This window comes from Dama dama, chromosome 8, assembly GCF_033118175.1.
Source record: "Dama dama isolate Ldn47 chromosome 8, ASM3311817v1, whole genome shotgun sequence".
In the NCBI taxonomy this organism is placed as follows: domain Eukaryota; kingdom Metazoa; phylum Chordata; class Mammalia; order Artiodactyla; family Cervidae; genus Dama; species Dama dama.
The window spans coordinates 4,243,652-4,270,602 of NC_083688.1; the positions used below are offsets into that span (position 1 = coordinate 4,243,652).

At 40.7% G+C, this 26,951-nt stretch overlaps 1 protein-coding gene across 5 annotated transcripts in view; it reads right to left on the bottom strand.

Moving 5' to 3' along the window:
• The window catches only part of HP1BP3 (heterochromatin protein 1 binding protein 3), a 36,880-nt gene extending 10,694 nt beyond the window's left edge, over window positions 1-26,186 (bottom strand). The window contains exons 1-9 of one of the 5 annotated variants that reach the window (XM_061148088.1): window positions 26,052-26,163; window positions 21,862-21,916; window positions 20,647-20,834; window positions 20,099-20,198; window positions 17,228-17,381; window positions 15,808-15,967; window positions 12,625-12,768; window positions 10,431-10,511; window positions 9,591-9,745 (exon numbers count right to left, since the gene is read on the bottom strand). In XM_061148088.1, the coding sequence (XP_061004071.1) occupies window positions 9,591-9,745; window positions 10,431-10,511; window positions 12,625-12,768; window positions 15,808-15,967; window positions 17,228-17,381; window positions 20,099-20,180 (776 nt within the window). In that variant the 5' untranslated portion in view covers window positions 20,181-20,198; window positions 20,647-20,834; window positions 21,862-21,916; window positions 26,052-26,163. Of the gene's footprint in view, window positions 1-9,590; window positions 9,746-10,430; window positions 10,512-12,624; window positions 12,769-15,807; window positions 15,968-17,227; window positions 17,382-20,098; window positions 20,199-20,641; window positions 20,835-21,861; window positions 21,917-26,051 lie in introns of all 5 variants that reach the window. The other 4 variants (XM_061148086.1, XM_061148090.1, XM_061148087.1 and 1 more) reach the window with 4 other exon arrangements.
• Window positions 26,187-26,951: the final 765 nt, after the last annotated feature.

Here is a 26,951-nt window from a genome sequence, read left to right on the forward strand (position 1 = left end):
TGACTTAGGGCTTAAAGGGTCTGCGGTACACGACAGGGCAAAATGGAAAGCTACAACCCAGGCTACTGACAGGACAGCCAAACAAACAAGTTAACTGAAACCCAAAAGGTTAGTGATGTGTTTTGCCACACCTCCACAGAACTAGTAGAACAGCACTAAATCAGCAGAAAATCATGAGACTTATTTGAAACTGATTACTTGATAAGTTAAATTGAGAAGATCAACAACTTGGCAGCCCACTGAGGAGCAGAATAATGAGGGCCAAACTATTACCACTTGACGTCCTTTACTGAGCTTTGATACTTTTCATTAGAGAAGAAATTTTAAATCTTTTATCTAATCAATAAACATTACAGGCTGAGTTGACACTAGAATTACTGACTACATTATCCATGTGATTGGAGAGGAAAAGTAGAGATTTCATGTTCTAATAGGATGCTAAAGAGGAGAAATCATGGAGCTTTCCTGGTAGTCCAGTGGTTAAGACTCCAGCTTCCAATACAGGCAGCATGGGTTCGATCCCTGCTTCAGGAACCAAGATCAAACATGCTGTGCAGTTTAGCCAAAAAAAAAAAAAAAAAAAAAAAGTGGAAACCATACTAACAAATCATGTACACTGTGACACTTCAAATAAAGAAACTCCCTCCCCACCAAATCACAATCAAAATATTTCTAAGCCAGTGCTGTTTCATTCAGGACAAATATGATTTATGTCATAACCCAAAATATACTCATTCACCCCATAAATATTTACTGAGTATTTATTATGGTTATGCAGGAATTAACACTTAGATCCAGTCACTAAACTTAAGGAATTTAAGAGATGATGAAAACACAATAATTATGGCAAGGAATTATACGGGTCTGGGTTGAAGCATGTGCATAGAGCTTTGGGAACACAACCGAAGGCATGATTTAACTGCCAAATGATTTTTCTATTAGTTGCTCTGTAAGTTAGATTCCAACAGAGGTTTACATAGTTTAAGGGAAACACTGAAACCCTAGACTCTTATATCAAATTAAAGAACTCATCTGAGAAGAATCTTCTTAACCAAGGTTCAAACGCTCTAGGAAATGAGTTATCAGTTAAGCTGGTTCCCTTAACATTTTGTTTCCTCAGCAATACCAATCATTACCCAGATATATACCTTACCCTAGGCCTTTAGAAATCTCCAGAGTTCTATCACTCACTCCTGCCTTCAGGTAAACCATACTTATTAAGTGCTTCAAAACTTCTCAGGCCCTTTCCCTCTCATCACTGCTACAACCTCAGCACAGGGCAGGCCTCCCTTCTGGGCACCATGCTGCTGTTTCCATAGCGCACACCGCCATCAGGTCATCACATCTATGAAGGCCTCCTTTATTACATGACTCAACCGACAGGTGTCAGCTTCACAGTCTTTCAAGGCCTTGGCCCACCTCTTGTTAGTCTACAGCCAGTCAGACACAAGCTTCTTTCCATTCCCAAAAAAGAATGCCAACTGTTGCCTCTAAATTTTCTCATGAAGCTCCTTTAAGAATGCCTTCACCACTTCATCATCTGATCTAAATTCTACACGTTCTTCTAGAGCTATCTCAGTGGGATGGGACACAACGGGATGGGGTCCATTCAAGTCCCATCTCTGTAACTTGCTGTTAACGGCCAGGCACAACTCCCTTTTCTAAAAAATTCTACAGGATATATATATCACAACATTTTGTACACATGATGGTGCTAAGTGTTGCTCTAAATGTTTTACATGTGCAGAATAAAAAAGAGACAACAACAACCCAAAGAAATAGGTTCTACTACTGCCCACGCTCCATAGAAAACAAACCTAACTGATCACATGGACCAGAGCTTTGTCTAACTGAATGAAACTATGAGCCATGCTATGTAGTAAAAGATGCTTGCTCCTCAGAAGAAAAGCTATGACCAACCTAGACAGCATATTATAAAGCAAGAGACATTACTGTGCCAACAAAGGTACGTTTAGTCAAGGCTATGGCTTTTCCAGTAGTCACGTAGGGATGTGACAGAGTTGGACCAAAAGAAAGCTGAGCTCTGAAGAATTGATGCTTTTGAACTGTGGTGTTGGAGAAGACTCTTGAGAGTCCCTTGGACTGCAAGGAGATCAAATCAGTTCATCCTAAAGGAAATCAATCCGGAATATTCAATGGAAGGACTGATGCTGAAACTTCCAATACTTTGGCCATCTGATGCAAGAACTGACTCACTGGAAAAGACCCTGATGCTGGGAAAGACTGAAAGCAGGAGGAGAAGGGGACAACAGAGAATGAGATGGTTGGATGGCATCACCGACTCGATGGACATGAGTTTGAGCAAGCTTTGGGAGTTGGTGATGGACAGGGAAGCCTTGCGTGCTGCAGTCTATGGGGTCGCAAAGAGTTGGACATGACTTAGCAACTGAACTAAACTGCTCATACTTTACTGAAAGGGAAAAGTTAAGTGACAGAAAAATTAAGTCACTTCTTCAGGGTCACACAGTCAGGCAGTGGAAGAACCAGATTATAAACACGGGCAGTCTGATTTCAGATTCTGCATTTTTACTATGCTAGGCCTGCACTTTCAGTATGTTAATAAACTGTCCAGAACAGTGGAAAAAGCAAGGCTATAACCAAAAAATGAAATATAGTTCTGCTTTCACCAGTGAATAGCCAGGTAACCCAGGGTAAAACTTACCCAGGGTAAGACTTTTATCAGCAAAATTGAGGTAGGAATACATATTTCTTAAGTCTATTTAGAACATTACAGAAAACATGTAAACAGAAGTAGTCTTTTTTTTTTTTAGTAACATTTTAAAGAAGTGCCCACTTTTATTTATTTAAATTATTTGGACGTGCCATGAGGCATGTCAAATCTTAGTTCCCTGACCAGGGAACAAACCCATGCCCCATGCGTGCCGTGGGAGCCCAGAGGCTTAACCACTGGACTTCCAGGGAAATCCCCAAAAGTGTTTTCAAAAGCCCTGTACAAATTTAAGGAGCTGTTTATATCAAGGTTTTTCATTTTGTTTTTTTTTTAAATAAGATGATTAAGCAAGTCTGCACTGAGAAATAAATAAGAAAGCAATGCACAGAGTGAATGGAAGGTAAGGCAGAGAGAGGTTCCAAGTGTCAGGAATCCTGTAAACAATAGAGTTATATCAATCTGTTAGATCAATTTTCTAAAAATGAGTATGATGAAGTTACACCATACACAGGATTAAATATTAAGATTTTATTTCTAATGCCATATGGCTGAATTACCTTTGAAAAACACCTTCTTAGAGGCCAACCCAAAGCCCATGTAAAGCTAACATACCTAGTTTTTCTTTAGGGTTGCAAAAAAAATCATTGTCTAAAAAAACAACGAGGTAAAAAAAACAAAAAAAACAAAAAACGAGGTGACTTACATGTTTAAGTCACCTTAGTGAAGTCGCTCAGTCGTGTCTGACTCTTTGCGACCCCATGGACTGTAGCCTACCAGGCTACTCCATCCATGGGATTTTCCAGGCAAGAATACTGGAGTGGGTTACCATTTCCTTCTCTAGCGGATCTTCCTGACCAGGGTTTGTAGGCAGATGCTTTACCGTCTGAGCCACCTTAAGTCACTTTAAACATCAGAATCATATTTAATATTTAGTATGTTGTGATGCTCATACCGTAAGAATTATGTTGAAATCTGTGTGTGTGTTCAGTTGCTCAGTCATGTCCGACTCTTTACAACCCCAAGGACTGCAGCCCGCCAGGCTTGTCTGTCCATGGGATTGTCCAGGTAAGAAAGCTGGAGTGGGCTGCCATTTCCTCCTCCAGGGGATCCTTCTGACCCAGGGATCCAACCTGTGTCTCCTGCACTGGCAGGCAGATTCAACACCACTGAGCTACCCGAGAAGTCCTACGTTGGGATTCAGACTAATACTGGTAACATTAGCTATTTTAAGCGGTTAAGATGTACAAAGGTTCCTAACAACCCTTGAATTATACAGTTTATCAATGAGGAAACCAAAACACAAAGGAATAACTTTTTCAGAGATATAAAGCTAGAAAATGACGGACTCAGGATTTAAACACAGGCATCGGGTTCCAAAGTCTGTGCTCTTCACCACAATGCTCTACAACCTCCAATACATGGAAGCAGAAATTCATGTCTCACTTCATATGCTCCAAGGCATAAATTCCTTGAGTGAAATGGCCAGGTAAAGGGCCCGCATTAGCTCACTTATTTGAGGCGTGGGGAAAACAGAGGCCAACAATTTACAAACCCTGGCCTTTAGGAATCTGACATTTTAATGTGGGTGTGCATGTAATTTTTTTACAAAAGGAGTAAATACATAGTATATTAGAACAGGATGAATGCTATGGAGAAAAGTAAGGCAGAGGTAGAATTTTCCACTTTGGGAGAGGAGGGAAAAGGTTGCAAATGTAAGTTAAGTGGTCCCATCAACCAAATGCAATGTGTGGACCATGTGTGGATATTAACTTGAAAAAATAAACCATTAAAAAAAGTCATTTTGGAGATAGACAACTGAGGACATTAGAACATGGTCTGGGTACTGGATAATGTTTGAAAAGTTAAAGTGACATCACTCAGTCGTGTCCGACTCTTTGCGACCCCATAGACTGTAGCCTACCAGGCTCCTCCGTCCATGGGATTTTCCAGGCAAGAATACTGGAGTGGGTTGCCATTTCCTTCTCCAGGAGATCTTCCCAACCCAGGGACTGAACCTGAGTCTCCCGCATTGTAGGCAGACGCTTCACTGTCCGAGCCACCAGGGAAGAGTACTATAATGTTCAAGGATAATGCTTATGTAATTATAACTTAGTTCAGAATTATGTTAGTATCATGATTATATTCTCTCTACATTTATGTGTATGTTTGAAAACTTCCAAAATAAAATGTTTAAAAATAGTAAGATAGTCAATGCAAGCATGTGGAGTCTTACTCCAAGTTTTTAGAGTAAACACTTAAAGGAAGAGAAAGAGTAAAGTGGATTATGGCAGAAAACCACCCAGGCAAAGTGAACAGCAAGTGTGAAGTCTCTGAAGCCAGTAGGGCAGAGGAGAGTAGTAGGAGACTAGGTCAGAGATGCAATGCGAATGCAGTGTAGGCCATTCTAAAGACTCCACCTTTAAACTACTGAACTGTGAGGCGGTTGAGAAGCCACTGGAAGGTTTGAGGAGCAAGATGGTATCACCTAACTTACATTTTAAAAAGTCTCACTCTCATAGCTATGTTAACAATAGACTGAAAGGGAGGGAGTATGGGAAAAGCAGGACATTACTGCTCTAACACAGGGAAGAGATGATGGTGGGCTTAGAAAAGATTCACAATAGTGGAGGTAATGAAAAGAGGTCTGTTTATGTATATATTTTAAAAACGAAGCCAAAATAACTGTTTAGAGACCAGTATAAACCCAAGGTTTTTGACTTCAGAAGCTGGAAAGATGTTATTGCCACTAACTGAGATGGAGGAGGTATGGAAGTGCAGGGCCTTTCTGGTGGCACAGGAGGGACAGGGCTGGGGGAGAGGGGGATCATGAGTCTGGTTTTGGACACATCAAGTCAGACATACAAGTGGTGATAGCCAATAGGTATCTGTATAAATAAATGTGGGCCATATTTATGTATCTATACACTAGTACTGTACAGGTGGTATTTAAAGCTTTGAGAATGAAAAGAATTATCCACTCTGTAGGCATCATACAATGCCTATCAGACCCAAAGTTGTATCTGAGGGGCATAATCAGGGTTGTAAGAATGACAGGAAGCCTAAGGTCTAACCCTGGGACACCCAGACACTAAGGAGGCAGGTGGGAAATCTGGAATCCTTAGGAGATTGACAAAGAATGAGAGGAAAAACCAGAAAGATGCAGTGTTCTGAAAAGCAAGTGAACGAAGTGTTTCATGTAGATGGGAGCCATCAACTGGGTCAAATGCTGGTACAGAGACTGGACCAGCAAGTATGTCAAGGACTATGAACTTATTACTTCCATGATTCCCATTTCTTTGGCACTTTATGGATGGTCCTAGAGATTCTCTTACTGAGTGAAGTAAGACAGACAGAAAGACTAACTGGCCACTCTGAAGACCACTGAGTGCTTTTCTGAACATGTGGCTTCTGAGCTGAAACCCCAACAATTCTAATTCTATACCTCAGTAATCCAAGGTAAATACTGGTACTAAACTATAATAGGACAATGTTCATCCAATACAAAGATTGTCTATAGAAAGGACTCTGGATTACAAACATAATTTCCCGGAAGTCAACATAACAAAGAACTTACACAAACATTCAAAACATAAAACCCTGTGAATTTAAAACTTAAACAAATTAATGTGTCTGCACGAATCCACAAGGACATGTGACAATCTAAATAATCAGTCTAATAATAAAAATAAAAACAAAAATAAATGGTATCTAATTAAACTTAAAAGCTTTTGCACAGCAAAGGAAACCATAAACAAAATGAGAAGAAAACTGTCAGAATGGGAAAAAATATTTGCAAAGAAAGCAACTGACAAGGGATTAATCTCCAAAATACACAAACAGCCCATGCAGTTCAATTAAAAAAAAAAAAAAAAAAAATCAAAAAATAGAAGACCTAAATAGACATTCCTTCAAAGAAGACATATAGGTGGTTAAAAAGCACATGAAAAAAATGCTCAACATTATTGATTATTAGAGAAATGGAAATCAAAACTACAACGAGTTAACACCTTACACCCGTCAGAATGGCCATCATCAAAAAAACTACGAACAATAAATGCTGGAGAGGGTATGGAGAAAAATGAACCTTCCTCCACTGCTGGTGGGAATGCAAACTGATACAGCCTCTACGGAGAACAGTATGGAGGTTTGTTCCTTAAAAAACTGAAAACAGAGCTACCATATAATCAAGCAATCCCACTTCTGGGGATGTATCTGCAGAACATAGTAACTGGAAAACAGGCATCTACCTCAATGTTCACTACAGCACTATTCACAATAGCCAAGACATGGAAGCAACCTAAAGATCTAGCAACAGAGGAATGGATAAAGATGTGGTATATATATATACAATGATATTCTTCAGCCATAAAAAAGAACAAAATAACACCATTTGCAGCAATATGGATGGACCTAGAGATTCTCATACTTAGTGAAGTAAGAGAAAGACAGATACATGGTTATCACTTATATGTGGAATTAAAAAAAAAAAGGTTACAAATCAACTTGTTTACAAAACTGAAACAGTTACAGAGTAGAAAATAAACTTACAGAGGGGGCATAAACTGGAAGAATGGGACTGACACACACACCACTCTACATAAAAAGAGGCCTGATAAGGACGGTCGTCCAACACGGAGCACTCTCCTCTTCGTCATGGCCTACACGGCAAACAGACGGGGAGAAACTGGAAACTCTGACATTTTCTTCGGCTCCACAATCACTGTGGTGACTGCAGCCATGAAATTCAAAGACACTTGCTCCTTGGAAGGAAAGCTATGACAAATCTAGACAACATGTTAAAAAGCAGAGATGTCACTTTGTCGACAAAGGTCCGTCTAGTCAAAGCTATGGTTTTTCCATTAGTCATATACAGATGTGAGAGGTGGACCATAAAGAAGGCAGAGCACCAAAGAATAGATGCTTTTAAACTGTGGTGTTGGAGAAGACTGTTGAGAGTCCCTTGGACAGCAAGGAGATCAAACCAGTCAACCCTAAAGGAAATCAGCCCTGAATATTCATTGGAAGGACTGATGCTAACACTGAAGCTCCAATACTTTGGCCACCTGATGCAAAGAGCCAACTCACTGGAAAAGACCCTGATGTTGGGAAAGATTGAGGGCAAGAGGACGAGGGGGCGTCAAAGGATAAGATGGTTAGACAGTATCACTGACTCAACGGGACATCAATCTGAGCAAACTCCCAGAGACAGTGAAGGACTTTGGCGTGCTGCAGTCCATGGGGTTGCAGAGTTGGACATGACTTGGCAACAGAACAACGACATAACAGATTCAGTTTGCTGTACACATGAAATGAACACAAACACTGTAAATCAATTACACCCCCCAAAAAATTTAACAAGATGTAAAAAGAGTTAAATTTTCCGAACAGCGGTGACATTAAATGAATCAACAGCAAAAGAAAAAAAAAATCAGTCTAGGTGTTTTTAAAGTAGCAATTTTTTAACAAATGAATTACTATCAAAATTCTCTCAGAGTTTTACCTGAGATGTTTGAATGATGAAGATATTATGCTATTTCTATGTAGAAGTGCTACAGAAGCCTGAATTCTCCTATATTCTGGATTATAACTCTAAACAATAAATGAGCTACCAACCAGTTCATTCCCGTCAGCATGGCTACTGTCAAAAAACAAAAACACACAAACAAACACACACCAGAAAATAAGTGTTGGTGAGGATATGGAGAAATCAAAACTCCTGCGGCCTGATGGTGGAAATGTAAAATGGTAACAGTCACCGTGGAGAACAGTGTGGTGGTTCTTCACAAAATTAAAAATAGGATTATCATATCATCCAGAAATTCCACTTCTGGCTATTTGAAAATAGGGTTTCAAAGAGATATTAATACACCAAGGTTCACAGCAGCATTATTTCACAACAGTTAAAACATGAAAGCAACCCAAATGTTCAATGACAGATGAATGGGTAGACAAAATGTAGAGTGTGTGTGTACACACACACACATTCATTCTTAAAAAGAAAGGAAATTCTGACACATGCAACAATATGGCTGAACTTTAAAGGATATTATGTTAAGTGAAATAAGCCAGTTACAAAATTACTGTATGATTCTACTTATATGAGGTAGGTACCTACAGTAGTCAAAAACCATAGAGATAGAAAGTAGAATGGTGGTGCCCATGGGTGGGGGGATGAGAGAGAACAAAGAGTTCTTGTTCAATGGGTACACAATTACAGCTTTATAAGACTGAAAAGAATGCTAGAGATGGGTGGTGCAATCAAAGGTGACGTGAAGAGAAGTGAAGTGAAGCGGCTCAGTCGTGTCTGACTCTTTGCGACCCCGTGGATTGTGGCCTACCAGGCTCCTCCGTCCATGGGGTTCTCCAGGCAAGAATACCGAAGTGGGTTGCCATTTCCTTCTCCAGGGGATCTTCCCGACCCAGGGATCAAACCTGGGTCTCCCGCATTGGAGGCAAATGCTTTAACCTCTGAGCCACCAGGGAAGCCCACATTAAAGTGTTTAAGAGCACTAACACTGTGCTCTTAAAAATGGCTAACAAGGTATACTTTACGTATTATCTGTATTTTATCACAATAAAAAAGTGAAAAATTTAACAATAAGCAGCTGAAAGGACATGGTTTAATGCTGAATATTCTAGCAGTTGACCATGAAAAGTTATTCCATGGTAGTCTTATGAAGGTCAACACGTGGCTGGAGTTTCAAAAAGAAACTACATATGGAGATATGAAAAGGAAAATATCATGGGACAAAAAAAGAAACCCACAATAAAAGGTTTTATTCCTAGCTCACCTAGAAGTAATCCTTAATAAATATTTAATCTCTCTCCTTTCTCATGAAAAAGCAGCTAAGGAAGTAACAGACATGTGTGCTTTAAAGCGCAGGCCTCTGGCTTTTACCTGATGTCCACTCTAAGTTTGGGATAATACTGAGACACATATTTCCTGATGAGACTGTAGGAAGCTTCTTTAGGTTCACAAAGGCGAGTAAAGGCCAGTGGGAGGATATCCTCCAGTTTTACTTGTGGTTCTGGATCCACTGCAGAGCTCCTGTTCTGAAATGTAGTATCAAAAATGATCATCATTACAGGTTTCTGTTCTACTGCTTCTATATTCAACACAAGGGCTTTCCTCAGCTGACTGGTAAATCAACTAGCCAAAAGAAAAACTATCCCTTTTTAGCACATTCAAACAAATCACTGCACCGTCATGTAATGCCACTTGCGTGGCGATTTCTTTGAGGTAAAAATTTCAAACTGGGACAGTTAAAAAATATATATAAAACTGTAAAAACAAAAACGTAGACGAACAGTCATGATTTCAATCACTGACTCAGAGGAAATACTACATATTTCACAGTTATTGTATACGTTCCATAAATGAACGTATGTGTCTGGGGGAAGGGTAGTGTAGTTAGTACCTACACTAAAAAAAAACTGCCTTGAGGTATAGTACTTTTAGGATCTAATGTTGGGTAAAAATGTACTTGTATGCCTCTTCTAGTTTAAAAGGTATTTCACAAAAAACCAAAAAGCTGTAACTCATACAGCTGCCCGTGACTCAATATAGGGTAGTGAGACGCACAGCCTCTGGCTAAACTATATGAGCAAATGAATTACAACCTCTCCAGGCCTTCATAGAAACGTAGCTCCCTGACCAGTGCACAAGGAACACTCAGTAAACACTGTTTAGTAGCACCAACAGTATTAGTGCTCAAGCAAAATGGTACAGACTTCTTACCTTTCTGTTTCTGGATTTCTGAGGCGGTTTTCTCGATTTCTGGACCACAACAAAACTTCCGGAAGCACCTTTTCCTTTTACCTAAAGTAAATTAACTTTAGTTGCAATAACCAGTGTTTTTACTTTAAATGATTCTGGTACTCATACTAGTAACTTTAACTAGACTAAATTATAGGGCATGGTTATGCAAGAACTAATGTAAAGTGCTGTTGAACTCTTCAGAGAAAAAAGAGTGGATGAGTCAAAAGACTTGGGATTGAACACTATTTATGATATCATCTAGCTATGCAATACTAGATACCTCATAAACTCTCTCAGCTTTTGTTTCCTCATCTACAAAATCGGGGAAGAATGAAGAATGCTATTGTGATAACAGGTTTAACAGTCTACTACAAGCTTTAAAAGTCCCATGGAAGAAGGGACACCATCTTTTCGGAAAATGAGAAAACCTCTACCTTAAAAGGAAGACAGTTCCTTGACAAAAGTTCAGAGCCTAATCTCAGGCCACAACGCTTCCTACAGTTTGTCCATTAGAGATTATTACTGTATAAGGGAAAAGTTATCTAATTTTAGACACTGCACATGGTAACTGCACATGGTAATATGTGCAAGTCTTACCACATATTTCCACAGTTTACAAATCACTGTCATAGAACTTCAGGTTAACCTGAGTCTTCCACACTTTGGCTTTACCCACACCACTAGGGATATAGCAATCAAATGCTTTCAGCCTATAAACTTGTTGAAGCACCAAACTGAGGGCCAGCCTATGAGGCAAAATAGGTCACAAACTATATCGTCATGAAGAAAAACATGAAGCTAGCTCACACACTCTGCTGACATACACTATGATACAGGTCCCTGGTTCTAATTATATCGGTTAGATAATTCTTTTTAAGCAATGGTTACTTTAAAGGCTAAACATGAGATTTACAACATTTGAGAAAGCTGCAATATAAGCTCCACAGCAGCAAACTGTTTTCCCCACTGATGGACCGCCAAGCACCTGGTACACAGGAAACATTCAATAATGGATTTGTGAAATCAAGTACTCATTCAAAGTTCCTAAGAGGAGTTTAAATGGCTGAGCGGCACAGAATTCTGTATTAATCAAACAATGCAGAAAGATACAGAAAAAAGGCAATAGGACTCTGGGACTGCAGTGAACTAGATCCTCAGAACCATCTTTGCTACTACCATGGGACCTCGGGAGTTACTTCATCCCTCTGGACTTCTGAAGAATGTGCAGACAAGAAAGTTCATTCTGGCATTAGAGTGTCATGATCTTGTCATGTGGAGTTTAAAAAAAAAAAAACAACAAAACTGAAGTACAGATGATTTACAATATTGTACAGTTTCAGGTACATAACATAGTGATTTATATTTTTACAGATTATACTCGATTTAAAATTATTATAAAATACTGGCTATATTCGTTATGATATACAAAGTATCCTCAGCTCTAAGTAATGCTTTGATATACTATGCAAAGTAATATGGATTTATGTCTGAAATCAATATTGGTTTAAGTATTATTCTCAATTTACTCAGGTTTATCCGACGCTTCCAAAAGCTTTAACAGATTTAGGTACTAGTAAGTTAAGGTAAACCTATTTACAAAGCTAATTTATGATCACCAGTCTAGTCACAGAAGTTAGGTTTTAAAACTAACAAACCTAAGACAAGAACAATGATCTTTTTTGGTGCTGCAACAACAGGATATCTCAACCCCACTTCTCACCTGTACCACTACATAATCCTAAGCACAAGCCACCCCCAAAGGAAATCCAATTAAATGTACAGGCAGGGGCTTTCCCTTGTGGTCTGGTGGCTGAGACTCTGTGCTCCCAATGCAGGGGATCCAGGCTTAATTCCTGGTCAAAGAACTGGATCCCACATGCCTCAACTAAAGATCCTGCATGTCACAACTAAGATGAAGTACAGCCAAACAAATAAATACTTAAAAAAGAAATTGTACAGGCAGCTAGAAAAAATTTACACTATCATATTGCTTCCATTCTTTAGAATACTTATTAAACTAATTGGCACCAGTGATTTTGTAAAACCAGGTTAAGCATTAGCCCCTCATCATGTCAACTTATTTTAACTAACTCACAATGCACAAAAAGCGTAAATGTTACTATATATAGGATTTATAGCTAATATATGCTTATTACAAATAACCATTTAATACCTGTTTGATAACACCTCTATTTAATTCTCTTTTCAGTGCCTGTTTAAGGAGGTAGCCCCTTCTCTCCAGCTCCAAAGAAGGGTACTTATGGATGATATATTTTCGAATAGCAACCACGGATGCACCACTCTTCTGGAAGCATGCCTAGGAAACAGATTATTAAACCATACACATTAATTTAAAATAGCTGTTTTTCATGTGTTTTCTGACACCTATGTTTTCAAAATAAATTATTTTGGAAGTGAACTCGATAATGGATGATAAAAATGTCAGGAAAGAATGAATAATATTTCTGGTAACTTCAGTTCATCATGACTGTGGAGAAATACAGAATTAGCAATATTTCTGCAACAATTTTAAATTGTTCAAAACAGCCAAAGAGAAGATACAACATGTGAACAACGTTCTGTGTTAATGAAGAAGCTCTTCCCATTCTATTCTGTACCTAGAAGACATCTTTAGCATTAAAGTAAGGAAACCAGGACATCCTATAGCTTGTAGGTTCATAGATTTGGCCCACTTTACAGAATTACCTTTGGCTCACCAAAACCAATATTTCTCTGCAGGCTTTGTGGGATGCTAGCAGATAATATAAGCAAAGACAATCTGAATAAATGGCATAAAACTGAGTTTACAAATGCAAAGCTTTAAGGGGAGTTTTGGACAACAATGAGAGCATTCAACTGCTATTTCAAGTGCCCTCTTCCTTTCCCATCCTATTTCTCTATACCTCATCTGACTAATGTCCATGGAAGATTCAAACACGTCATTAGGCCACAAAGGTAGCAATTTTTTTTCAAATGCTTTACATTTTGAAATACCCACGCAGTATCTGTTGTCCACCAATTTTGTGTAGCTGTTACCTATAAAGTGACCATAGGATTTACTAATTGTTATTGGATAAAGACTTGGGTGAAAGCTTATATACTGACAGTAAAGAAAAATGTCACAGACAGATGGACCAGAAAAGACTTTGCAATACAGAACAGGTTAATATGGACTGCGTTAATAAGGATCATCTACTTCAAGCAAATGTCTCCAACCTATTACAACCGATTTAAGTTTACTGCTGATCTTACAAGAGAACACAGAGTAAAGAATATCAAGCAGAAAAGAACATTAAGGCTACAATAATCCCCTGCTCCACCAAACTGACAATAAGATGAAAATAGATACCATCTATTTGAGAGATGATTTAATTCAGAAAAGGATATCAGTGATCTGAAATTATAATTTGTTACACTGCATGGAATACACATGACCTATTGGATAAGATCTTACAGAGAAACACAGATGAACATTTTGGTCAACCCAACGTATATATTCATTTGTATAAATATATATATATATTTAAATTTAAATATGTATAAGTAAATACGCATAAACATATTTAAACTGTTTTTTAGAACTGCATACACTGTTTAAATGTTTTATTATTTAAACATTCAGCCTCTTCTTCACCTTTACTATAATCCTGTTTCAAACCTGGGCTGAGCAATCACAGCTCAGTTTCCTCAGTGACTAAAAGTCGTTCAGTCATGTCTCTTTGCCACCCTATGGACTGCTAGCCTCCTCCGCTTATCCCCTCGGAGGGATTCTCCTGGGGGGATTCTCCAGGCAAGAATACTGGAGTGGGTTGCCATGCCCTCCCTCCAGGGGATCTTCCCAACCAGGGATTGAACCCAGGTCTCCCAAATTGCAGGCTGATTCTTTACCTTCTGCGCCACCAGGGAAGCCCAAGAACACTGCAGTGGGCAGCCTATCCCTTCTCCAGAGGATCTTTCTGACCCAGGAATCAAACTGGGGTCTCCTGCATTGGAGGCAGATTCTTTACCAGTTGAGCTACCAGGGAAACCCAATCACAAAGTGAAATCCTTAAAAAAAGGCTACACAAAAACCAGACTTCTCACTACAGTCAAGCTATCTAACCCAAGGAAGTTCTCTTAATGAGCTGAGAGTAACCTTGAAGGACCACAGGGAGAGGCTGGAAGGTGAGCTTTTTCCCAGTTTCTGTGTCACTGCTGGCTTCTCGAATTCTAAGCATGACCAGGAGGCTCCGCTTTCCTACCTAGGTCACTTTTTGTTAAGTTTACCTAAAGCCTTCTCTCCCCAGTTCTGACTCAGATCCTAGCAAAAGGAAATCAGGATCTATGGCTTCTATTTTAACTACTCTGTCATGTGATCACATAAAATCAACACAGCAAAATTAGCCAGAAAAATTTACGCACAAAAAGGCAAGGTCAGATGAGACGATTCCCTTAAAACAGGAAAACAGTATCTGATGATCACACAAGCTAATGAAAGTCAATGAATTATAGTAAAGTTATAAAGCTATGGGAGGAGGATAGTTTTTCCAAGTATTCTGGAATGACTAGGTGATGAAACAAAGTACTGAGGTTTCTGAAAGTTTCCTGTAAGTTTTTCCTATACGTTTTCTAAAAGTTTCTATAAGTTTTCAGGTGTGAAAGATAACCAACTACTAAGGATGCTGCTGCTGTTTATTCGCTCAGTTGTGGCCAATTCTTTTGCAACCCCTTGGACTTGTAGCCCGCCAGGCTCCTTTGCATGGGATTTCCCAGGCAAGAATACTGGATTGGGTTTCCATTTCCTTCTCCAGGTTATCTTCCTGACCTAGGGATCGAACCCCCCTCTCCTGCACTGCAGGTGGATTCTTTAGCACTGAGCCACTAGGGAAACTGTAAAGATAAGTATACATTTTTAAAATAAAAATTTTCTCGATGTTACCCTGAGTCATAAACAGATTTCATAAAGGCAAAAACTCTGTTTGTCTTATACTATGCTATATCACTAGTGGGATTACCTGATACAGAGAAACTAGTCCATAATGGTGTGTTGATTGAATTAACATGCTTAACTGTCAAATAAAAACTACACTTAAAAGAAACTCAGAAAAAAAAAAAAAAAAAAGAAACTCAGTTTAAAAAAAAAAAACTAAAAGCTAAAAATACTTGCTATAGCAAATCGGAGTTATTAAAAAAATTAACAGCGCTCTCCAAATGTACTATTATAAAAACATGAACTTTGCAATGGCTCTCTTCTATTTAGATCTCTTTTAGGAAGCAGAGCAAGATTTCTGATGTCTGCACAGGAGTATTCCATTTTCAAATATGCAAGAGACAAACAGAATAAATCTATGATGAACTGCTTGAAATAAAAACTTGCCTTAATGGCCTCAGTTAGGATTGCATCCATCTTGGGACGTGGGGAGGAAGCCATCGGTGTTTGTTTCTGGGCCCTGGCTAGCTGGCTGGCAGAAAGGGTAGCCCAGGAAGGTATTGTTTTTTTCACTTTCTTCTCCTTTTCTTTAGACTGATCTTTCTCACTTTAAAACAAAGAATTGTTATTATGCAAGATAAACTCTTCAGAAAGAAGTATAAAGTCAGAAAGAAGAAAAGACTGGAGAGAAATAAAAATCAATGTTTTAATTCATTTCCATATTGAAGTGATATGTAAAGTAAGCATTTTACAAAATAAAACATTTTTTAAAAATTGGGTACTATAAATGAACCAAAAAGATGTGTTCTCTCGGGTGCACACAGGAAAGAGAAGTTATATAAATTAGAACAAGTATGAAGGGCCAGTACATAAAAGAAATGAGAATTTTAAAATGTATTCCAGTAACAACTACAACAGATGCAATTCAGTACAGTGCAAAGAACTCAAGCTCTGAAGTCAGAAAACCTGGGTTTGACTCTTAGCTCTAACATTTACTTAGCAAGTGACCTGAGCCGCAGTCTCCTCAGCTTAAAACAGAAACATGTTACCAAGTACTTCACAAGGTGCTTCAAGAAATTATGAGATTATGTTTATAAAAAGTTTTGTGAATCATAAAGCATTATACAAATTTTATTCTAAGTAATAATAAAAACATCCCATGCATCTAAAATACAGGGTAGCTGCTAAAAATTCCACAAACCTTACAAATACCTATGATACTGGGATGAAGGATTAGAATTCCACCTGGAAGGTATAGTTATTTCTAAATCATCCTTTTATTTTAAAAGTAATTCCTAACTGTTCTCACCAATTATGAATGAAATGCTACCAGCCGTCCTGCAAAAAGTAATTTTAATTAAAAAAGAATCACCATTACACTGTACAGATTATTGAGAGCAAATTCTGCTTTCACATTCTCCAAGTCACCCTCCAACTGAATACTTCTTCAAATATATACAGTTTTAGGTCACTCTAGCAATGTCCTGGTATAGATTAACACTTTCTAACATAAACATGTAAAAATAACTCACGCCTGGCATAGAGGGAGGAATAAAATGATGAAGTATCTCCCAGGTCAGACTTTTAAAGTCACGTTTCATTTCTTACTGAAAAACACGTTCTGAAGCCGAAAAGAATGAATTGTACATTAGTGAAACCATTGTTCTAACCACTACAAATTCTAATAGGCCATACAACTACATCATAAGCCTATTTCAAAAGATAATTCCCCAAAAAGTAAATCTAAATATCATGTATCCAGCATAAATTAACATTATACCACTTAAAAAAAAAAAAAAAAAAATCTGATCTATACTCCTTTTATATAGTCTTCAATTATAAAAAGCAAGAAGGCTTAAATCCTTACTCCTTTTTGGTTTCCTCAGAAGGCTTCTTTTCTTCCTTCTCTTCATTCTCAGGTTGTCCCTTTGGCTGCTCTGTCTCACTAGATGTAGCAGGTGGAGTTTCATTCTCTTGTTCCTCTACAGTAGAGATAGATTCCTCTGAACTTACATCTGGTTCTTAAAATAAACCAGTAAAACAGGTGAGTAGAATTGCATCAAGTAAATACATTAGAGCCCGGGTCAATAAAAGGATAAAAGTTCATCTCTTTAAACAGGTTAAGTCAAATGTTCCAATTAACAGTTGTATTCTAAAATGAGTAAATGACTACAAGTACAGTTTTTTTCCTTCCTATCACTCAAATTGTCTATATAATGGGTTGCCGATCCAAACCATTATGTGAGAAAAGGAAAAGAATCAGGAAATTACATAGCAAGTGAAACTCCTTTTACCCCAAATCGAATCTCTTGTTCTACTCCATAATATTAAGGATAAGACTCATAATTAAGAAATTAGCCATTTTATAGTTTAACAAGTATTAGTAAGGGAATAAATAGTAAAAAATTAAAATGAAATTTTCAAGTCAAATGATTTGGGCAAGGGTAGAAATATGAGTGGGGGAATACTCAGGCCTGCAGTTGCCTGTCAAGTCTTTTCTCAGGAGGTCTCTGAGCAGCTACTTCGAAACACAGAATCCCAGGAAATGATTAAGCAGAGACTATGAAGAATGTCAGGGGCCAAAATCAGGCAAAAAGAAAAAAGATATGTTTGAAGAGATTGGTCATTTAAATTATGTGCACTTATTACTGGCATAATGAAGACTTCTTTGGAGCCCTCACATAAATATTTCCTTCTCTAGCGGGTCTTCCCGACCCAGGAAGCGAACCCAAGTCTCCTGCATTGGCAGGTGGATTCTCTAAGCCACCAGTGAAGCCCAAATTTCAGGACAGTCAATTGTAATTTGTAAATCATCCTGGATTATGCTCTTCAACCAGACATGCAGATAAGTAAAAAATTCTCCTACATACGTTCAACCAAAATCAAGGCTCTAGGATCAGATATATCTGGATTCAATTTCAGAGTTTCTAATGTTCTAGTTCATTATCTTGGGGCAAGTTCTTTGACACTTCTGAGTACTCTTACCTCAGAGTTGTCAGAAACATTGTATAAAATGGTTTAGGGAAAACCTGTAGGCCAGCACTTGTATACTATGATTCCCATTCTCCTTTGGCCTCTTCTGCTGCTTCTATAGCTGTTTAGCAAATATTAAGGCTAGAACTTCACTATAACATATCACTATATCTGGTGATACAGATAACTACAAAATATTTTTTTTTAAATCTTGATGCATCTTTTACTGCCCTTTGTCTCAACTATTTGACCTAACTGTTCAACCGAACTGGCTGTGTAACAACTTAGTCACGTTTACTTATTTTTACGTTGCCTTACTTCAAAAAATTGAAAAGCTAAGAATGTTTATTGAGATCTATCAAACGGTAAATGCAATGCAGGAGACCTGGGTTCGACCCCTAGGTGGGGATGATCCCCTGGAGATGGGCATGGCAACGCACACCAGTATTCTTGCCTGGAAAACTCCACAGATAGAGGAGTATGGCAGGCTATAGTCCATGGAGTCACAAAGAGTCGGACACACTGTAACAACAGGGTTACAAATTAAATTTCACTTTATTTTCTCCTAAAAGTTTACGGTTTAATAAAAGTTCAGTTGCTCAGCTGATAATGTGTATGTATTACATATAAGACATTATTTCCAACTCATTAAACTATTCTATCTTTTCAGATTTATAAAATTTAAAACATGAGTGAAGTCCAGTCATTTTCATATACAAAATACTATATAAAAGGACAGAGATAAGACAAATAAACAGAACTTGGGAGTCTATTATTGGTCCTTTATAAATTCCTGGTTGACTTTCTTAATACCTCTTACATCTGAACACTGGTGTATTCTGAAAACTCATGTTATCAGTGACTTCAGCTGGCTGTTAAATGTGGATTAAGGTAGGCCATCAAGTGGTTTATCCCAGTGCTGGACAAAATAACCTTCCCTCCAACTCACCAGCAACTATTTTTTTTTAATATGCTAATTCCCTTGTCTCCTCACTGCCTTAGGCCAGAGTACCCAAGATGTTTATAGTATTCATCTGAGGATTCTGAGAGAAAACTCAGGCTTAGCTAGAAAAGAGTAGATCTCTGGTGCACCAATGATAAAGGCAATAAGGGTGCACGGTTTATTTTATTCATAATATATGCTGGTCAGCAAATATTCAGTTCTAATGGTTATAACAGGGACAGCACCAAGTGCTCATCCCTGGCAAAGAGAGAGAAGAAGGTCACGAAAAGAACAAGAAATGCAGTTACACTTGAAGAAGTGGTTAGATATACAATAAAGGAGCACAAATACTCCAGATTGATAGTTCTACCTTTTTCTCGATTTATTATGTTCCCATCTCTATCTGGCCAACCTTCTCTCCACCAACACCAAAGTTACAAACCAACACTTTAATCACCCATTTGCTCCCTTACGGCCTCCTCATGACTTCCGGTTGAGCCATCCCCTGTCCATCTTGAAGGCCCTAGTCCTTCATTCTCCCAGTCTTCCTCCCCATGACATTGTATGCCCAGAAGCTACGTTTTTTGACCATTTCTGTTCTCTCCAACAATCTTTCCATTTTTAATTCCAAGAACACGAAATTTTCACCTTCTAGAAGTCTTTAGAGACAAGGTGAAATTCTTTCTTTGCCCAGAGGGTCCGGAAATGACATACCAACTAGTACCACTTCTCTCTCTAAATGCTCCCCAAGGGTATTTATGGGACACTCTAACCTGGAGCAGAAACGCTGGCCTTTTTAACCTGTCCATAGCTTTACTTTACCTGGCTTTTCTTCTACTCCTTCAGCGAGCTTGCTCTTGGGAGGAGTTTCCCGGGTAGAATTCACAGCTCGACGAATCGGCATGGTGTTATCTTCTACCTTCTAAGAAAAGAAATGGCCATAATCACACATGCAAAAACAATTATCTTTCCTCTCTTTCTCAAGGGGGGCTAACTAGGTGTCAGAAGATGTAGGAGAATTCTTCAAGTCGACTCCAGGATCTGATGCAAATTACTTTTTAACAAGTTTTTTTGAAATGAAAATATGGTTCTTAAGAAGTACTTTTCAAAATGTTTTATTTTAGCTAGAATTTCAAATGGAAATAATTATACTTGATTTGAAATAAATTTAGAAGCTTGGAGGTTTTCTCAGGAGTTTGAGGGGTAAGGGAAGATGAAAAGAACTTTGTATCTACTTGATTTTTTTAGATTCATAACCCAGACTCCCCAAAGTAGAGGAAGGAACAGGTACCAAGAAGGACCCAGCAGGGCCTGGAAGTCAGGGACTGATCCAAGAGTGAGCTTCAAGAATGTGTCAGCCCCTACCTCACCTAACTTGTCCGCGTGGATCAGCTGAGCTCCTACTATAAGTGGGAGTGCCTTAGGATGGACGAGTTCACCTTGAGACGTATCAGTCGCCATTTAAAATAATTTCTAGGCCCGAGTACAGGTTACACTCTGAAGCCTCTGCTGTTAACCACAAGGATTTTTCCTAATGGTTTCAGTGTGAAGCATCAACCTAAAGCACAGAAAAGACCTGGTGTGAAGATTACAGAAACAAAACTAAACTAAAACGTCTAAATTTAATATACATCCAAAGGGGAAAAAAATTCACTATAAAACTTATAGTTAAATGACAGATGACTTGGTCAGTTATCATTCAGAAAGATAAAAATTACTATCAAAATACAGACTGTGTAAAGCAGCGACTAAGACAAACGCACAGGCCACAGCAGCTGTTGCACCTTCCACATGAACAAAGGCAGCAAGGACCAGAAAGCTCATGAAGAACCTAACCCCGTCCTCTCTCCTACCATCAGGAGCTTAGAATAGACTAAAAAGACCCAGAAAAGTTTCATCTATGTTTACTCAAAGATCATTTTACTAAAGAGAGAAATGTTAATGTCAAAGGGGTCAGGAAACTTAACTGCAAACTTAACTCCATCTCCATCAGAGAAGTTATACAAGGACAAAAATACTGCTGAAGCACATGACAGTCTAAAAGCCTCCAGACTCAGAAAAGCAAATTCAGACCATCACCTAGGAGATTAAGCATGCTTCTAAGACCTTGTCATTACTTTTAATGTTAAGCAAAATTAATACAAAAGAACAAAATTAAATACTGAAAAATAAAATCTATGTAAGATCACTCAAATTTACCTAATCGCTTAATACCCTCTGCTCCCATCTCATCTGAGAATCAAGGACACTTTATAATAAAAATTTCTCTAAAAGAAAATGATCAGTTAGGTGTTTAGATCTTTGTGCTAATGAACATTAATGAAGAACTGGGCAAGAAGAGACTAGTCATTCAACTTCTGCTTTAAGCTCTGAACTTGTCTAGGAATTTAAGAGCTTTCAATTTGTCAGGTAATAGTTATTAACTGTTACAAAGACTACTTAAAATGCTCACATAGAAATTTATGTCCAAAACTATAAAACACAGAAATAAAAAGTTGTTTTTTGGGGGCATTGTGACAACCTAGATGAGTGGGATGGGGTGGGAGGTGGCAGGGAGGCTCAAGAAGGAGGGAACATATGCATACCTATGGCTGATCCATGTTGATGTACGGCAGAAACCAACACAATATTGCAATTATCCTTTAATTAAAAATAAATAAATTTAATAAAAAATAAATATACTTGCAAAAAAATTCTTGTTTTCTAATCTGTGGGCCTAAGGACACTACCTAAGGTTTGTGAAAGCTAAAAGTCTACCTTGGAAATATGTCAATACATAAAACTTGCTTACTTATCCAACTAGCACTTACAGTAATATACGTTCCTTGATTAAAAAAACACAAATCTGATGATACTTTTACATTTAAATACCATTCAGAAGCACAATTTCATGATCAGGTTATTCTTGGTAAAGTGATACTGCTAATTCATCTTTCTTAACCCATGATAATATTAGCTAGGCTGAAAAATGATACTGTGAAATTAACAAAACCTTCAGCAGTCTCTTTTCATAGAGCATCTTTTAAAAGAATATATATTCTCCCTGTAAATAAAACACTAAAAAAATGTCAAAACCTTTCCAGTCAACTCTATCTTTACTAATTGCTCAAAATTAAAACAAGTTTTAGAAAGGGAGTGGGGGTGCAAATAAGTTATTCTCAATGCTAAAATGATAAAACTGACTAAAACCGGGGCAACAAGTACATGATCCATAGACACCCGACATCACTGACCCAAGAACAAGAATATCAGTTTAAATCAGGTCAGGTAAGCAGTATGCCCAAGTTGGAATAACTGAAAAATAAGTTGGTTTGCCAAGCTTCCTGAATGCATCCACCAAAATAACATACCCTGACACTCTCCTGCTTATACCTCCCCATCACTCTACTCTGGACTCCAGACACACAGACCTTTTGGTCCTCAGTGTTCTACACATGCTGTGTTCTCATACTGCAACATTCTTTCCCTAAATACTTCACTCAGGTTCAGCCCAGTGTCACCCCCTCAGAAAGCCCTCCCATCCTTTTCCTTCTTCAGGTTTCTTCACAGCATTTAACACCACTTGTAACTCAATGTATGTCTATTTGCTTGTTTATTATGTGTCTCTCCCAGCAGAATGTAAGTACTACAAGGGCTAGAACTAATTCATCACTGCATTCCCAGTACCTAGAAGCATGCCCAACATATAGTGGGTGCAGCATAAATACTGGGGGGAGGGCTTCCCTGCTGGTCCAGTGGTTAAGAATCTGCCCTGCAATGCAAGGGACACTGGTTCGATCCCTGGTCCTGGAAGATCCCACATGCTGCAGGGCAACTAAGCCACGACTACTGAGCCCACGTGCCTAGAACCAGTGCTCCGCAACAAGAGAAGTCACCACAATGAGAAAGCCTGCACCCAGCAACAAAAATCCTGTGCAGCCAAAAATAAAAAAAAAAAAAAATACTGAGGGGCAAATGTTGAATGAACTAGGACACCTGGCAGTACTTATTTCTATGTTCAACACGTGTGAAAAACACTTAAAAGATAAAAATTTAAAACTTATTATAAACATTAAGAAATGTACGCCTCAGCTCTGAATTTCCTTAATAAAGGTCATGTAACTTAAGGCTCTCTTTATAATAGGGTGGTTAATGACTTATTTCCTCAGTTCATGGTTCATCACAGAGCTGACAAAATTACCTGGATGGTTAACTTACAACTGCCTTAACAAGTACCCATTAATCTGTTGATGCTGCTACTTCTGAATGATCAGACTTTTAGACTGCCACACCTGTTCCCTGACAGAGATCTTATCTGGCTGGTTCTCTGCCCTATATTTCCTGCCCAGGAAGCATAATAGGCTCTAAATAGGTGCTCTACAAATATTTGTTAAAATGAAAGAATAAACGAAACTTGCGTTAAGTTTTTCATCTGGGTTCTTATATGTGACAAACCAATCTCAGTTTACCTGTGGTTTGTCTGGACTTCCTGTGGTCATGAATCTGTTTTTGTCTTTTAAGTTTAATGTCAGATGAACAATACAAAGATTTGCTTTTGTCAAGGGAAGCGCTAAGCTGTTTAAATACAGGCAGTAAAGAAAAGGTTGTAAAAGTAGAAAGTCCATAATTTCAGAGTTTTACTTTCTCTACCTTAAGAGCAAGCACTAGAAAAATAAGGAGTTCAACATGTATTTCAGTTTTCCGGTAACTTTGAAAACATGCACTTTAAGGAAAGTGCTATTATTTCGTATTTTACCATAAAATGTCTGCAATACCTTACATATTATGTCATGAGCCTTGCACTGATTACCCTAAATTGTTTCCAATCTAAAGTCTTTCACTATATTCATACTTATGGAGTAATGTCACAAAAAGTATACCTATAATTTGCTAGAAACTTTTTTTTTCCACTTTCATATTTCAAATAAATCAGTATTACTTAATTAGTATCTATCTCGCACACAGATACTCTGGACACTACGGGTACCTCCTCCTAAGATAAGCACAATCTAACTGGCTGAAGAGTGAGCGTTTTTCATCTATACACGTAGAGTTCAAGACGCTTCCTCCAACTTCTCGCCCTCAATCTTCCAATTTGACAAGGCCAAAAATACCCTTTAAAAATGTCACTTCTACTCTGAAACACGCTGCTGCGCTAAATTTCTAAAAAGAGTAATGAAATTTTAAAACTTTCTAACAGCTTCACGCCTATACCGGCTTAAACAAATCTTCCAAAGTCAAACTAGACACGTCTAACTTCACTCTTGACAGTGAAGCCCCAGGGGAATTCCCACCAGCACTTCGAACCAGACTGTCACTTTTCAACCTAACGTAAGATCAGGAAGCATAACCGCAGAAAGAAAAGGTACACATGGAAAGAGGAGTCAAGTTCACCTTGGCCGTCCTCTGTGCGGGGGGACGGTCCCTCAAAGAGGCGTTTCGATCATGTTAGTCGCTCAGTCGTGGCCGACTCTCTGAGACCCCATGGACTGCAGCCCGTCAGGCTCCACTGTCCATGAGATGTTCCAGACAAGGATACTGGAGTGGGTTGCCATTTCCTTCTCCAGGCGATCTTCCCGTCCCAGGATCAAACCCGGGTCTCCTGCATTGCAGGCTGATTCTTTACCAACTGAGCTACAAGGGGAAGCCCTGTTTCGATCCTACATCAGCGGTCAATTCGTAAAAAAAAAGACAAAACCACACCAACCCTCTGATGTAGGGCTCTCGCTTCACCCCTTCTGCCTCCAGCTCTTTACAAACGCCCCTACTCACAGGCTTGACTTTATTAACTAAATCGACCTCGTCTAAGGAGCAGTGAGTCACAAGCTCCACGAAAGCCATGGGAAGGGGGGGAAACGAAAGCTGAGGCCCGGGTGGCGGTGGCAGCGGCAGCAGTAGCAGCAGCAGCAGCGGCTTTTCAGGGGCGCGAACAGCTGACTCCGCGCCGGGCCCGAAAACCCGGGCGGAAAGACCAGCAGAGACAAAGGCGGGGAGCGCCGAGCACAAGGCGGGGGCGGGGGGAGAAAGAGAAGAGAGCGGAGCCGGGATGAAGGCTGCGAGGCAAAGGGCGGCGGGCTCAGCGCGAGCTCCAGCTCCGGAAGGCCGACGCCGCGACCAGGGCAGCGCACGCCCGCCCGCGCGCGCGCCACGCAGGAGGCGGCGGACCGCGAGCACCAGCCCCCCGCGCACTCACCGCTGGGAGCTCCGTAATGGCGGCAGCGGCGGCGAGGGCGGGGACCCCGGGGGGGTGGGGGGGGGCGGGCCCGCCACAGCCAGTCACCGCCGCCGGCATCTTTCGAACCGGCTCCGAAAACCTCTGAGGGAGTGGGTGAGGGGGAGGGCGGAGGGGGAGAGGGGCGGGGGGGCCGCCGCGCGCCTCGGGAGCATGCGCGAGCCCTTAGCCAATCAGAGCCGGGCAGGAGGACGCCGGCGCAGGCGCGCTGCGAGGCAAGGCCCTCGAACAGGAAAGCGCTCCCTCACCTCCCCCCGGTCCAAACAAAACAAGGGCGGGAGCGCGCGCGCGCGCGCCAGAGGGCCCCAGAGGCGGCTTCCACCTGAAGGGCAAGGGGCTCGGTTCGCAGCGAGGGTAGGGGAAGAGGTGGCGGAGCGGCCGGGGAAGTCAGACCCCCACCCCCCCCCAAAAAAAAGGCACCACCTCCGGGGACGCGAGCGCCCCGCCCCCTCCTCTCAGGGAGCGGCGTCGGCGCCCCGGGCGAGCGGTCTCTGCCGCCCGCCTTCGGGGTCCAGCGGGCCCGCGCCCGCTGCCCGCCCGCCCGCCCATTCCATCCCGTGTTACCTCTGCGCTCCCCACTTCCTGGCGCCCGCGTACTGCGAGGCTTCTCGGCTCCGCTCCCGCTGCCGCTCACCGCCTCCGCCACCGCTGTCCTCCAGGCCCAGCCGCCGAGCTCTGCCGCCCCGCCCCCCTGCTCGCGGCCCCGCGCGCGCGCACTCGCGCGCGCCCATCCCTCACGCCGGCCCCGCCCCCCCGCGCGTCCTTCGCGCCGGCCCTGCCCCCGCTCCGCCCCTCCGCGCCGGCCCCGCCCCCGCTCCGCCCCTCCGCGCGCCGTTGGCCGCGCCCCCCACAGCCCGTGGGCGCGGAGGGAGCGCGCGAGACTCGCCTACCCCCGGTCGGGCACGCGGGGGTGCGAGAAGGCGGGCGGGGCCGGCGCGAGGGACGCCGGGGCGGAGCTGAATGTCAGCGCGTCTTCCGCCGGCGCCTCTCGGGTGGCTCCTGTCGTCTGGGCTGGCGCTGTTTCGGTGTCCTCGGGTTCCATCTCTGAGTTTCCACTTCGGCGCCCCGTCTGCCTTTGGAGGGGGTTGGCCTTTCCCGCTCCCGAGTTGAGCACAAGAACGACCCTCTTCTTTGAAGACGACGAAATGATTAGAAACCCAGAGAGCGGACAGTGTGCAGTTACCTCACGTTCGTTCCTTTGAAGTCTCACAGGACGCAGGAATGCCTCAGAAAAAGAACTGTAGAAGTTGCTTTTCTAGTCAATGAAGCGGTCTCCTAATCCACATAAGCAAGGGAGTGTCCTCTAGAAGGAACTCGGGATTGGAAAGGGAATTCCCTTAGAATTTTTAGGTTAGTACCAGCGTGCTTAGGCTATGTACGTTACTGCTGAAAAACGTTAGAACTTTGTCAAAGTCGGTTTGGGGAAAATTCGATGTATCTAAAGTAGTAGGTGTTTTGTCGGGG